Source organism: Botrytis deweyae, assembly GCF_014898535.1.
Source record: "Botrytis deweyae strain B1 chromosome Unknown BDEW_008, whole genome shotgun sequence".
NCBI lineage: Eukaryota > Fungi > Ascomycota > Leotiomycetes > Helotiales > Sclerotiniaceae > Botrytis > Botrytis deweyae.
In genome coordinates, this window is record NW_024066215.1 from 229,175 (window position 1) to 244,253 (window position 15,079).

Consider the following 15,079-nt stretch of genomic DNA (forward strand, 5'->3'; position numbering starts at 1 on the left):
AATTTAGTAACATGCTATTCAATTACTAGTTAGTTTCAAAGCACCTAGTAAATTCAGTCATTATATAAACCCAAATACGAGTGAAGAGTAGGTTATGTATCAAAAACAATAAATTGAATATTATTAAGCTGCTATTAATAGTATAGACTCAGCGATCTACCCTAAGACCTCTAGTCTTCCATCAGAAAGTTCACCCCAACTCCATCGCTGCTATCTGTAAAGATCATGTGTGAAACTGACACATGAATAAGTGATTCGCAAAGTCGAAATGTACTCAAGAGGACCCTAAAATCTTTTCATAAGCATCCTCTACCTCCCCAGCCAATTCTAATAACGCTACAATCACTATTTGATGTGTGAGATTTGGAAGTCGATCTCGATGTAACCCAAAGAATTCCAAAGGTGGTGTTGCTTCACCCAGACTTTGAAGAAGAGGAGTCTCGATGACAGGGGGCTCAAGGGCTGTATATTCATATTTCGATAGAGGAACGTTGACCTCGGCCGTAATCTTTTGTTGCTCACCCTCTTTACTTTGTGGATCTTCTGCGTTTGGTACACCCGTGATTTTCAAGGCCGAGGGTGGTAGAGGCTTTCCTAGTCTTTGTGCTAATGCTTTTGTGTGTGTACCGTACATGCTACGAATGTAGCTGACACGGGAATAATTCCATCCAACCTCAACCTTCCCCTCAAAAGAGCTTTTGAATATGTAATCGATGTGGTTGGAACCAGGAATCTGCCAGGTTTGCATCGTGGCCTCGACCTGGGGGACTTTCAATATGGTACCACCACGAGATCCCGTGACACTATTGACCACATCTTCCACAGAAAGGTCGCTAACGGACTTTGGCGCCTCATCTTGCTTCACTCCAGCAAGTCCAATGCGAAGTTGACCGAGAGTGAGACCTAAAATACTATGAATCTTTCCCCGATCCATGGTTACGGCAAATCGTGCCTGTGCATTGAGTGCCTCGATTTTGAAGACTTGGTGGTCGGAGAATGTGCTTGGAAACGCCCCTATATTCAATGCTTTCAGTGTGACGATCACATCAGTGTGCAGTGATACAGGTGATTTCGACTTTTCTGGTTTCGGCTCCGTAACAGGTGTCTTGGGATTGGGTGAAATTGTCTGAGAGATCGATTTACGTTTAATGTATTTTTCAATTTCCGAAAGGGACGTTTCATAATTACTCTTCTTCTCTTGAGCGAGACGCAAGAATGCTTGGTATAAAGCGAGTGCTTGCGAGGCGGTCGTTGCCGTACAAAAAATTTGTACTGCTTCCCCATCTAAAATGGCAACGAGTCGATCTCCCTTCGCCTGCGTCCCATTACGAACATTATACATAAGGAATTCGAAAGATGTGATATCCGCAACCAAGAAGGCTTGATAATCAAATGCAGCCTTGACTCTTAATTGGCTGAAACCCAAAGAGCCTTGAACTAATGGCGTTTGATTCAATGCCTTCTCGCGTGCTGGCCATTGGATGGAGGTGCGTATTTTGAAATCCTGAAGCGCCACGAATCCACTCATTCTGCCTGAACTGTCAACACCAACTTTGTCAAAGCCGAGACACAGATTTTGCTCCCAGTCCGAATTCTTTTTGGATGAGATCCAGAAATTTGATATAATGAAAGCGGATTTGCCGATAGCTTGGCCGAGATCCAATTGAACGTCCAGCTCAGCAATAGAGACTGTAGCATTCCAAGGGAAAGCACCAGTTGCTGCAACTTGCTGGTATCTCTGTACGAGAAAGGTTGATGATTGTATATTATCAGTTGACGATACAGGAGCTGTAGAGCCTTCACGCAACTCTTGTGGAACCCAAATCTCCCTAAAGAGCAGGAAATCTTGTAATTGCTTGGCATTGATTAAGACTTTCATAGGACTAATTTTTAATATTGCAGACATTCCGCTGGTGCCACTCACATGCTTACTATTCATGAGAGATAGGAAAATTGATTCAACATCAAAGCTTCCTGTAGATTCCCTGGAATAAACATGTTGTACTGAAGCTTGCAGCCTTGAGAAAGCAACGGATGCAGCAAAGAAATGTCCATGCTCGGTAGATCGGACCGTGTTGATAGTCAAATAGATTTCGTCAAATCGCGCGCTAGCAGCAACACGAGCTATAGGTTGACAGCTAAGAGTGAACTCTTGCTTACAAATTCTAAGCCCTAGATTGAGGCGAGTGCGGCCAAGGACAGTACTGGGATCGGCTGCCAAAATGTTATCGTCATCGGAGCCCATGAATTTTTGTGGCGATGTTTTGGGCACCGACTTTTTGTCCTTGCCATCCTCGCTTACAATGTCTTTGACTGAGGAAGATATCTCTAAAATGAGAGGCACAACTGATGGATAGAGTATGTTTGTCGAAGCGTCCACTTTCACCTCAGCATTCAGAGACGGGTCATCAAGACCATTATCTGTATACTCTATTTTCCAAGCCAGGCCAGGCGCGCGTAAGACCGTGCTACTACCGGCGTCTTTATGCGTAAATTGCCCATATCTTCCAGCATGAGGCACGCGACTCGTTATGCCTGCTTGATTTGTCTGCGTAGTCTCTGCCAGTTTCCTTCCCGACAGATATACAACAGCTCCAGCAAAGTCCGCATCCACCAGTAAAGACTCCATACGTTTCTTCCCGAAGAAGGGCTGCCTTTTGTTGGAAGGCGTTGGTGGTATTAGTGTCGGTGGTGGGCTTGCACTCCATGTAGCTGACGCTACCCGTACCATTTCGGTAGCAGATCCAATTGATCGTTGAAGCTCAGCGGCAGGTATGATGAATTGAGAAGTCAGTCGCAAATCAAGGGATTTTCCTGCCGCTTGAAATGCTAACCTACGGGTATTTTGACCAGAAATATATCCAACATTGAAGATAACTTCTGGCAATAAAGCCGAGTTAAGCGAACGTTGGATTTTGTCATGTGATGAGGGTACCATTTGCAGTTGTAAGTCTTCAATGGTAAGTCGAGCAGAATTCTCCTTCCTTGTAGACAAACCAATACGTTTCAATGATAAAACCAGATTTTCCTTCTCAGAATGCGAGATGCGATCGTTTTCTGTATTGCCAACCAGCCAACTAACTTGGATATTGAGCAATTCCAGAGTGTACATCGAAGCAAACATAATGGTAGACGTTGAGCCAGTAATGCTATCATGATCTTTGGGCTCATCGTTGACTGTAATCCTTGGTCTGGAGTTACGAAGTTTCTTAAAATACTGTTTTTCTCTAGTGAAGTCGATGTCTTTGATTTTATTTTGCAAATGACCCATGACATCTACTACAGAAGATGCAGTTTCCGCGAAAAGGTTGATTTCAAGGCCATTGCTAGTGAGATTAAATGATCTAACATCGTCCCCTATTTCGTTCTTTTTGCTCGTGGCAGTCAAGAATGCAGCGAATGCAAGATTTCCGCAAGGTTCCATAGTCCCATTGTTGAGGCGAGACAATTCAAACATAATACGATGCAGACTTACATGAATCTCTGGAAATTCATATGTTGCCCCATGTGCCTCCAGCCTGTTTGCAACTAGAAGTTGCACGCATCCGACGTTGAACTCAAGTCTTGCCGTGGTTTTTCCCTCTCGCGACGGTTCCGCGTTTGCATAAACATCTAAACCTGCAAAGGTTAGGTGAGCATCGTATATAAGAGCAGGACCGGCTTTCGGTGGTGAATCCGGTACTGGACTGCTGCTAGAACCGAATATTTCCTCAATGTGTGCTTGTATTGCTTTGATATCGTCACGGATATCGGAAACGACACTAGATATTTCTGGTCGATTGAGTGCAGTCAAGAGACTATGGAGAGCAGTTGCATCAAGCTCTATGGGTTCCACAGAAGCAAAGACTGAAATCTTATTCTCTTCCACGGACATACTACTAACGATACGACCGTTTGTTGGTGGCATTTGCAACAACGAAATACTTTGCTTTTTATCATTTTGGGCTGTTTGCACATCGTGTGAGTGTTCTTTAATGTCAAAATCAAAGACAATTTCGGACCCAAATTGAGCTGCCAAGGAAGCCCTAGCAACAACACCTGAAATGGTATATGTCAACGATTGTATGAGAGGTATGCTGACTTGATACATATTTAGGAACAGTGCCAAATTAATCTTGTTGATGGGCTTTGATTCTTGAACACTTGATTGCAAGACATTCGGCGGCGATGCAGGTCGTTTGGCTGTAGGAAGCTTCTGTATCAAACGGTTCAGCTGCGCGACTTCATCCCCAATCACTAAGTCCAAGACTTCAATAAGTGCGACAATATCTTGCTGGACTATGAATGACAACTCTTGCGAATTTGCTGCAACTTTAAAAACGTTAAGAGAAGTTTCGTCGAGCATTGAGCTTTCGAATGACACATAGACACTTGGATTCCGCAGCTGGTACAGACTTAAAGGCTGCGAATGACTCTGAATTTTCGAGGTAGCAGCTTCTGCAGCGAGCATGACATTTATCATAGTCGTGTTAGCAATGTCTTCTGTTGAAACAACAGATACTTTCAAGCCGTTACTAATGGAAACAGCTCTGAGATTTATTGTGTCAAGCGTGATAGAACCTTTGTCAGTTGCAATCACGACCTGAAGATTTTGTTTAGCTTTTACTTTTGGGCGAGCTAGCGTGATTGGTGAAGGCCTTTCTGGTACTTTTGCGTTTGATTCGCTTTGTTGATATAATTTTAAGATATCTTGCACAAGCTCACATAGTTCCCAATTTAAATTAATCGAAATTTTCTCGCAAAACACATGCACGATAGTGTTCTGAACTGTGTCTGTATCTGAGCCATGCTGCGATATAGATATTGGAGACGTGATGGAAGAACGCGTAGTTGTCACCGAAACACTGGCCGACAAAGAAGATAGTGCAACCTCGTTTTGCTTCGGACCTGGATCTATCACTAGCCTTACAAGTTCTGTTCGAAATGATATGCTCAAGTTTGGTGCTTCTGCTACCGTTACCGTGGCATCATCGTTGGCAAAGCCGAAAACATTACTCATCAAGACACAAGTGCCAAGATTGTTGAGATCCCAGCTCCTCCATTGAGAAAAGCTAGCGAGGACTCGCTGAGCAGCGTCTTCGGGAACGCTTTCTGCATTATTTGCGCACCGGCTAACGATATCGTGTTGCGAAGATGTGCCAAGTATTGAATACATGTGTCGAAGTCGAGCAATTACTTTCCACGAATCATGGGTTCTCAAATGCCTCTGTGCGCTTCGAAGGACGTAAGCCGGTCTTGTCAAGAATAAAGGATCTGTAGCATGCTCCCCCGCAGTCGCGACGAGATATGTGAATAGCTGGAGACGATTTCGTTGTTGGCTTAATCTAGACGCAAATGTCTCACTTACTCGATCAGCGAGAACATTGGTACGATGGACCAACGACGCAAGATATTCAATCTTACTGCTAGCCGTGTTGACTTCTATAGTCTTGAATATTATGTTTGCCGCCGTGTTATGTCCAGAAGAAATCCAGAACACAACATCCTCAAGAATCGCGTTCACAGCTGCCTGAGGATCATTTAGATCACCGAATCGTTCCTTCGCAGCCATGATAGCAGAACCGAGGTATAAATGGATTGCAGAGGACTGCCGACCAGCTTGGGCGGCGATGAGGTCCGAAGTTCCAGTTGTCTCACTTCTTGAGGTAATGGCAAGCTTTGCGATAGAGAGATCATACTGATCATGCGTTTCATCTTTATCACTGGTCAAGTCATGTGCATCGGGCGAATTTAAGAATCGAAGACATATGCCTGGAGTCCGCACAGCTATATCAAGAACCTCGCCGTGTATCTTGTCTTTTTTGTCCATGCCGAATATCTCTCCCATGGAGCTAATCTGAAGATCATCTATCATATCCACAGGATCTACAGGTTGTATTGCAGTGAGTAAATCCGCAACAGCTCGCACTGCTTTCGGGCTAAACACTGCCTTGATACCCCCGGGCATTTCTATGATAAAGCTGACATGGGTGGCGTTCTCGCCCACTCGATCTGGCTGAATGTCTTCTAAATTCATGCGAGGTGATTGCATGGTGTTTTCGGTCTGAGCTTCTGGATCTAGGACTGGAAGATCCTTGATATCAGGTTCGACAGCCTCAAGTGGAAAATATGGCGCTATATAAGAGCTTGAGAAGGTAACATTAGATGGAGGTATGCCTTTAGGCTCGCCAACAGCACTATAGAATGAAGATTGACGACCGGTCGAAACTGAAAGGTCTCTGAGATGTGATTGACCAGCCTGTATACTTCGGGAACGTGAAGCAGAAATGGATGTTCCCTCACGATTGAACGAGTGAGGCCGAATGATACTCTGATTGCTTCTGAAGCTTGAACTAGAAGCGGTCAAGAATGAGCTTTGGCGCCCAGTCTGAGGTCGATTCCTGCGAACCGACGATACATTGGAGGACATCTTGTAAGTAGATGGCCTGTCTTGAATAAGGCCGTCATTGTAAGAGAGTGGAAGGGGCATTGGCGGAACACACATTGCAGGCGGTTCAACATTCTCTTGATCTACGTCTGTCATAACATAATCATGTAAGAGGAAATCGGTCCGGTGCGTTCTTCGGTCATGAAGTCTTAGGTGTGCTTGCTGCAGGCCACGATCCTCTACAAATGCAAGCTTCTTCAGGATCATCCCAAATGTTATCGTTGTTTGAATAAGGCCATGCGTCTCCACGGGATGTTGTGCTCTTGATCTGTGCCGTGAAGCTGATTCCGCATCAACACAGCCAAATTTCAGATTTGGTATTTGAAGATCTAGTTTCTTGGAGTAATGGGATCCAGCCCAATCATCGAAATTCAATATAATTTTAGAAGTGGAAAATAGAAAGGCTGCTTCTTCGACATGTATCCAAATGCGTATGGAATTAACCGAGGCACGGAGAAAAGTGACATCGTGCAATATTAATTCAGCAGTTGGCGGCAGGGCATTTTCATCGTCATCGAAGGAAAATGCAACTGCCTTGACACTTCCAAGCAATCGCACAAAGAATTCCGTTGTACACTCGCCAGTAATTGCGCCCACACTAAAGTCCCAATTACAGACGTAAGTTGGTTCAATAGGAGGCAGACCAAAAAGGCGGTTGCCCGATATATTAAGACCGTCGATAAAAAGCTGAGTACCAGACGTTGCGCTAGCAAAAGACATTCTACTATCACTTTCGGTACCCAAAGAGAAAGCTAGTGTGCCAAGCTCTACATCCAAGTCCATGTAATAGTTGGTGAAGCGAAGATCAGCAGCCAGTGTCGCAATCTCGATTCGAACATGGTTCTTTGCTGAATACAAATTTGCGGGTAAAATTACACTGGATTCGTCAGCAGATATGCTCAGGATCACATCGAGATCATTGCTCTTCTTGTGAGGTTGAACGTTCGCGTCCTCTTGGCTGTTGGCGGTTTTGACACGGATGGCTTCTTGGTGTTCCTCCAAGGTCCTGAAATGAATATCATCGCCAAAGTAATTGTCTTTCACCTTGAGGTAATATCGAATGACGAATCCATAGAATTGCGCTGTAGCCCCATTGCCATGTACATCAAGTATTAGCGTATCGGTATTACTGGAAGAAGTAGTTGCGCAATATTGATATTTTCCTCCAAGTTTTAAAGTATCGAGTTCAGCAATTTCTGTAGATTTCAGAAAGGTGGCCTGCGTATTCCACGGAGGCACATGCAGATTCAAACCACCGTGCTTAGCGGAAACATCAAACGATATATCGTTTCGGTGAGGCCGAAATGTATCGATGGGAATGCAAATGTCTGCAATCAGCGACTCTCCAAAAATGATGATGAAGGTATTATCGTCAAAATCGGCAGGATTGTTGATTATGTTGGAGTCATTGACGTTGAGGTAGAGTTTGAATGCCTGAAGATTGAGGTTCACCAAATACCGAAACGGCGTAAATGTGAGATATTCTGGCGGCGGACCACTGGCCCAGTCCCCAACAAGATCTGTGAGGAGGAAGATGTGTTCCCTCAGAATAAAAAGTTCTAGTCCGCGACTGCCAATATCGAAATTCCATGTTCGGAAACCGTTCCATTGTAAGGGATTTGATAGATCACAACTAATCACATTTCCGGTAGATCTCCAAAGTAGCCCGTGGTTAACACTTGTAGTTATCTCGGTGTTGGGCAAATCCAATTGAAGCTTGTTTGAAAATCCAGATTCTCCTGCCACCATATCCATCAGGTATCGAATCGTTGCGTTCGCCCCAACCTTAATATCAAGCCAACCAAAAGGTCTAACCTCTGGCCCAGGGGTCCCCTTGTCATCTTTTCTCCTGCGACCTCTGTTATTAGTTCGTTTTCGCTCGCTCGGCCGGGCACCAGCTGTTTCTGCTTGCTTTGTCCATTTCCAATTCTTCGATTCCTCTCTAATGGGCACTCGAAGAGTCGTCTCGTGGTCAAGTTCAATGTAAAGTTTGAATTGTGTTGGCACTCTATATTGACCAGGTCTAATCATTTTGGCAGGAGAGGCGTCTTTACACAGACTTGGAAAGAAGACTCGCTGGATCTCGGCCCGCTGCCTATCTGCCCAAGGACCGTAATTGATGACAGCACCTTCCAGAAGAAGATCGATCCCCCATTCAGGAGGAACATCACCATTGATGTTATTGCATGCTAATTTTGACACTTCACGTCGCCATGGAACCTTGGCTGGGACATCCCAGTAGAATCTCATAGTAGCGCTGGGGCTATCAACAATAGTAGTAACTGTTGCATATTCGTTAGAAGACCACCGCGCCTTGTCATCCTGCTCGCTTTCATCCAGATACCTCGAAAGACCTTGCCAGCTACTAGGGTTGGGGTCTCCTGGAATGGGAGAGTTTGAGCGGCTATCATGGCTGGATGAGAAAGACTCTACAGAGCTTCGAAAATAAGGTACAAGGTCTTGAATAGTATGCCATACTCTCTTGCGCTGTCGATGGAAAAAGCTGTGGGAGTGAACGCGGCTTGCAATAGCGTTCGACTGCTCAGGAACCCCGCGTTTGATTTTACAGGCTGCTGTAGTTTGATCTTCTTTGTAATCATCATTCGGTTGCATTTGTATAACGGGATGTTCGAAACGAAAATTTATTAGCTGTTTATACTGATCCAATTTAGTCGCTGCTGAGGCGTCCAGATCTCCCTCTGCTTTGTCCATTTTAACAATGAGCACGCTCTTGGTATTTTCATTCCCTAGTACCACTGCAGCTTTGGAACATTCAATATGAACGGGAAGAAACCTAAGTAAGAAAGTTGATTCCACTGTTGCATGCGACTCATCATTTTCCATATCGGCTGTCTGAGAATTCGCGGAAGATCTATCAGATTTATCCTCTACGCGAGGTGCTCCAGGCTTAGCTTGTTCTTCGATATGTGAGGGCGAAGTTTGAGAATCGGCAGTAGATTCCTTGGACAAGTCTTGCACATTCCCACGACCATTCACAACACCTTTCTTTCTTAATCTCACATGCTGATGGGAATCATCTCCATGGCTCTGCGCAACATGATCTGTATCCTCACCATCTCCAGCAATTCCCGATATAATAGCATCGTATGCCGCACTTCGGTTGTAAACAAACCATTCCACCCCGTTCAAAACGATAGCGAATCGACACGGTAGTTTCTTCTTTTCTTTCGGCCCCGCTTCCTGATCAAGTCTCGCATCAACAGTCGGCTCCTGCTCCTGCTTTTTTGTAGACTCGTGGGTTTCTAAGTCCAATTCTCTCACATTGCGGAGCCAATATTTCCATGTGATGTATCCATTTTGTATCAATATAGTTTCATTGTCGCCGTGGTATCTAACACCTTTGAAAAACACGCGCCCTCCTAAGAGAGATATTTGTAAAGCTTGGATGTCGACATACACTTGATATTGATGCCATGTCCATTTCCGAAGACCAAATGATACGATGGCAGCAAAAACACGGTTGAAATAGAAAAGGAAGAATAGTGTGCTATACGGGGTGTTAGCTATGTGAAACCAACCACAGTATAAAGACTCACACAATCCCGCAGACAATCAACTCAATAAGGAAAATCCTAATCTATTAGTTAGCCTGCTTTTGCGCCGGGAATGCAGAAAGCTACCAATTGAAGCCCAGATCCGCTCGCAGAGGGGATGCTGTCAAGCCACTACTGCTCGCCATCTTTTAATGTCCTTGTTTGAAGTGTGTATAATGTAAAGTTCTACGTGATTCCGACTGAAATGCTCATGATCGCAAAGACTCCGGCCTCCATGCTACATATTGCATTGTCTCTCCAATATCGTCAATCTTTCGTTCTTCGTCTTCAAAAAAAATCGAAATTACCGAGAGATATCAAGTGAAGTAGTCAGAGTAGCATCAATCCTTTTTGGTTGGATAGGTAAAATAGAAAAGATTGAACGTGTGGTAGATCGCGAAGTAGAATTGTGACGCTTCATAGGGGCCACTCGGCCGCATTAGCCCGCTTTGAAAGCTGGAAGCCACCGCCTTGGCAGAATTACGCACGCTTTCGCCTCTATGCTCTGCGACAAAACATGGCATAGCTAGGTATCAAGACCACTAATAACTGCCCGCCTATCTCGCTGTGTGAACATTTTCCAGAGACAATAACATTCACTAGACTTTATCATTCATTTTTAACAGTATGAAGGAGAGTTTCGCAGATCATGTTAGTCGCACAATTTGAGACTTCTAAGCTCCAATCTACTCCTATAGCTTATCGTGACCAGGAGAGCGCGCCAACTTCATTGATTCTTTACGCCTTCCAAGATGATGGCAGGAAGTAGTGACCTATCCGGTGGTACTGGTGAGAAGTTGACAAATGCAACAATAGTGGTAGCTGGTTCTGCTGCATTGCTTGCCTCTTTACTATCAATCGTGTATGTTTGAGAGCGACTTCGTTCATTCACTTTAGAAGCTAACATCTTGTTTGACAGGTCGGTTTGGTTGCAAACGTATGTTATTAATAAGGCTACATGATACAACATTGGATCATTTTCCTAAACTCATTTTAGGAAAAACTATCGAAAACCTCTTTTACAACGCTATGTCATTCGAATCCTACTTATGTACGTGAATGAAGTCTTCAACAATATTTACAGTTCCTATATTGATCAATACGCTTAGGGTACCGATATACTCAATCTCGTCATGGACTAGTCTAGTTTCTAGAGAGGCAGCGATGTTTATCGATCCTATTCGTGATGTGTATGAGGTAGGTTGAACATCTTTGAATAACATGGCTCGAAACTGATTATTGGCAGGCTTTCACAATTTACACTTTCTTTCAACTCCTTATCAACTTCCTCGGGGGTGAACGAGCATTGATTATTATGATGCATGGGCGAGAACCGGTTCATCACCTTTGGCCATTGAACCATGTCTTCCCCAAGGTCGATATATCCGACCCTCATACATTCTTGGCCATTAAGCGCGGGATTCTACAGTATGCTTGGCTGAAGCCTCTTCTTGGACTTTCAGCTATAATCATGAAAGCTACTGGTGTATATTCTGAGGGTACCATTTCTTTAACCTCCGGTTATATGTGGAGTGGTATTATCTACAACATTAGTGTGACATTGAGTCTATATTCACTCGGAATGTTTTGGGTTATCATGTCTAAAGATTTACAACCTTTCCGACCTGTACCGAAATTTTTGTGCATCAAGCTCATTATATTTGCCTCATACTGGCAAGGATTTCTTCTTTCGATTCTGGTCTTTCTCGGAGCAATTCCAGACAATGTGGAGGATTATACAGCCGATAGTCTTGCTGCGGCAATACAAGATGCCTTGATCTGTATCGAGATGCCTATTTTTGCCATTGGACATTGGTATGCCTTTTCATGGCACGACTATGCAGATGTCACTATATCTGCAGCTAGAATGCCGGTCCGCTACGCTATTCGGGATGCTTTTGGTATTCGTGATCTCATTGAGGATACGAAAGAGACATTCAGTGGGAAGAAATATGAGTATCGGTTATTTGATTCAGGGGACAACGTCTTGGCCCATGAAGGATCCTCGTCAAGAGTTGCTCGGATGATGGAAGGTATGCGATACGAGCGTGGTGGGAAAGGAAAGTATTGGATTCCCAAACCAGGCGAAGCAACCGCAAGAACACCGTTGCTTGGAAACAATGCTGGATCTCCTGGAAGCCAATCTCCCGTACAACCTCGTGATGGCGATTCCGACTACATGGGGTGGGGAGACGGTGGGGTAGAACAGCAAGGTCTTGATCCTGAAGAAGAAGGTCTTTATGAGAGAGCTAGACAACTGGAATTCGGGGACTGGAATGTAAGTAAATTTGGCTTACTGCATGCTTAAAGCTAATCAATCATTTATAGTATCATGTGATTACTGCTCATGAACCGTCAAGGGAAAGATGGCTCACTGGGCAGCCTGATCTTCTGACAACCTCGGCAAATCGTCATCTCCTTCAACCTACTGATGACAACCGTATTCGAAGAGCCAGTAATATCAGAGAAACGGTCGAGGATGTCACTAAACGAACTAAGAGAAAGTCTTCAAGGAACAGCCGTAGCAGAGATTCCAAAGGCAAGAATAAAGAAAATTCGCCGCTGAGTGAAGAAGGAAGGGCTCCAATGCTCAAAGGCATGTTGCGACAGCATTCGTCTGCCTCCAGTTCAGCCAAATCCGACAGAAGCCAATTGGTTGATGTCATAGTCGAAGATACTGCGGCAGAAGAAACTGAAAGAGTTCGGGCTCGCAAAGAAGGAAGTGCAGGATGGAATGAAACTGAGCCCCGACGTTTTGTGTAAGTCCACCCTTTTATTGGACAAAATTCAAGGCTAATTTTTAAAGGCGAACATATGGAGACGGTACAGGTGAGGACATCCGGGAAGGATTCGAGCCGAATGATGATGCAGAGGCTGTGGATCCCAAGCCAGGTGTTGACGAAGAGTTCGCAGTTGATGGGGATAAGAATCATGGTAGTGTTCAGGAAAACTCGGAGGAATCACACCATTGGAATGAAGCTCGACAAGAGAATGTGTTATTGAAGCCTAAATACGGAGTTGACGGAGAGGCGTTTGAGAATGTTTGGGGTAGTGGAGAACCATCGACTCCTCCACGGGAAAACCCCTGATGTATAATAAATACCCTTTGGTCTTTCGGGAGTGTTGCGGATATATGGTTGAGGCGTTTGTTCTAAGCATCATGTAAACATACACGGGTTTTCTTTTCTTCTTCTTTCTTTTGTTTCCGCGGATTTACACATTCATACCGTAAATTAAGCATAGGATTTTCTTCTCCAATTATCTGTGAAATTAAGGAATTTGATGTATCGCATTTGGGGTTCCAAGTACCAGGGCTGTGATATCTAGCTCTTTTCTATTTGCTGGTCCACGAATGCGACAAATCATATTTACATGGGACCAAGGAATATACTACGGGGAATGATAACATATACTGCTTTGCCCGAATGAAAGGAGAACCTACAGCGACTGTCTTTTTTTGCTCAGCAGATTCAGACGCAGACCAAATTGCTTGATCCTGTACTACCTACGCACAAACATCGTACGCACATTTATCAGGGGCTAGAACAGCCTTTCAATCTTCAATCCAGGTATTGGGGGCATCTCAAATCTCAGGTAACACTTCCCATGCACAACATCCAAGCTCCATCGACCACTTGCTTATCTCAGTAGATGAACCATGTGTTGGCTTGGCTGGGGAATTACGGTTAACCCCAACTTGGTTTAAAGCTTGTGTAACACTAATCCGTTGACCCACTTTTCCCAAAAACACAAAGTCAGTCTACGGTGTAATGAGAACAGCTACTCGGCCCCTATTGAGGAATACTGTATGTAGTAATGATAACAACTTTTGGTAAATTCGGCGACGATTGATTATTCAACACCCATCGAGACAACAAATTTTACGATGATGAGTGAGTTCCTTTAGGCTAAATGAAAGGGGAATTTCCAAAGGGCTATCTCGGATATTGTATAATAATGCAACACAGTATCACATTATGATACATACACCTAATTAGCGGGCCGAAAAGGTGTCTTTGTCTACTCGATATTCTATAGCCGTCGGCTTTACCTTCTCTGTGTAACTAACGGGCTGTGTTGTGTGATCACGGGACGGCAAAGATTCTGAGGTTATTATGATATCTCTTATCCACACTTAGGAAGGAAGGGCCACTCAGAACTCAGAATACTTGGCTAGACGATGACATCCGGGTCTGTAAAAAGAAGGGGCCGAAATATTAAAGCGGGGATGACATCTCCCAGCTACATATGACCTAGTGTATGACCCAAAAGAAATCAGTAGTAGGGCTAAGCTTGCGAAAGAGCATCCTGTCATAGAACATACCCAGTCCAGTACTTAGCACTTTTTAAAAATGGCATTGGATTTTCATATGTAGCTACTGGGATTCATGCGCTGTTTCCTGTCTCAAGAGGAATTTCACATAGCATAGCATGCAATGTTCTCCTGCTTATAAGCTCTTACCCGGCTGCTCTGATGACCAAGGCTTCCATACTGCTTCCCGTTTGAAGAATCCCAACGTATTGGTAGCGAGTAATTCTTGGGAATGTATATATAAACCTTAAGACTCACAACTGATCTGAAAAATCCCTTTCCAAAAAGCGGCTCTGCTGTGTCTATTTATGTTGCAGCGGTATCCCTTCGATTATTCTAGGCTATACACGCTTTGGGCTTTATCACCCTTTTGCGAACCGACCATTAGTCTAAAAGCACTTGCCATCTAGCGATCTCTAACACAATTTATCCAATCATGTTGAATATAAGGGTCGGGTGGACAAGGGACTACTTACGTTGAGCTTCTTGATCACATCTTCATTACATATATTCTATAATCTGGCCCAGGATGACTTTACATTAGATAAATTTTGAATTTCGTATTTCGTTATTGGAAACAGCTCATGAAAAAGATGGCCGACGAAAATGTACTAGGTAGGTAGTTAAACTGCTTACTTCTCAATGTGGAAAGAACAAGCAACTCGCGACACGATAAGGAAACACTAAAGCCTTTACAAAACCAAAGAACCTCACGTCACAAAAACCCATCAATTCTCTGTTCCTATTCACCATGAAGCCTGCCACTTGAGCGGGCGATGTATGTTC

General features: G+C 44.1%; 2 protein-coding genes across 2 annotated transcripts; one reads left to right on the top strand and one right to left on the bottom strand.

The window, feature by feature from the left end:
- Positions 1 to 274: 274 nt before the first annotated feature.
- Positions 275 to 10,348, bottom strand: EAE98_004261 (uncharacterized protein; the record flags this gene model as incomplete). Its single annotated transcript, XM_038951881.1, has 3 exons — positions 10,069 to 10,348; positions 9,985 to 10,020; positions 275 to 9,935 (listed from the first exon to the last, which is right to left on the bottom strand). The coding sequence occupies exons 1-3, from the start codon at positions 10,125 to 10,127 to the stop codon at positions 275 to 277; spliced, it is 9,756 nt and encodes a 3,251-aa protein (XP_038811417.1). The 5' UTR covers positions 10,128 to 10,348.
- A 385-nt stretch (positions 10,349 to 10,733) lies between these two features.
- On the top strand, positions 10,734 to 13,070 carry EAE98_004262 (uncharacterized protein; the record flags this gene model as incomplete). The annotated part of the gene is made up of 7 exons (XM_038951882.1): positions 10,734 to 10,843; positions 10,901 to 10,918; positions 10,979 to 11,032; positions 11,091 to 11,178; positions 11,228 to 12,259; positions 12,310 to 12,740; positions 12,788 to 13,070. 7 exons carry the CDS (start codon positions 10,734 to 10,736, stop codon positions 13,068 to 13,070), a joined length of 2,016 nt encoding a protein of 671 aa, XP_038811418.1.
- Between the last annotated feature and the right edge of the window lie 2,009 nt (positions 13,071 to 15,079).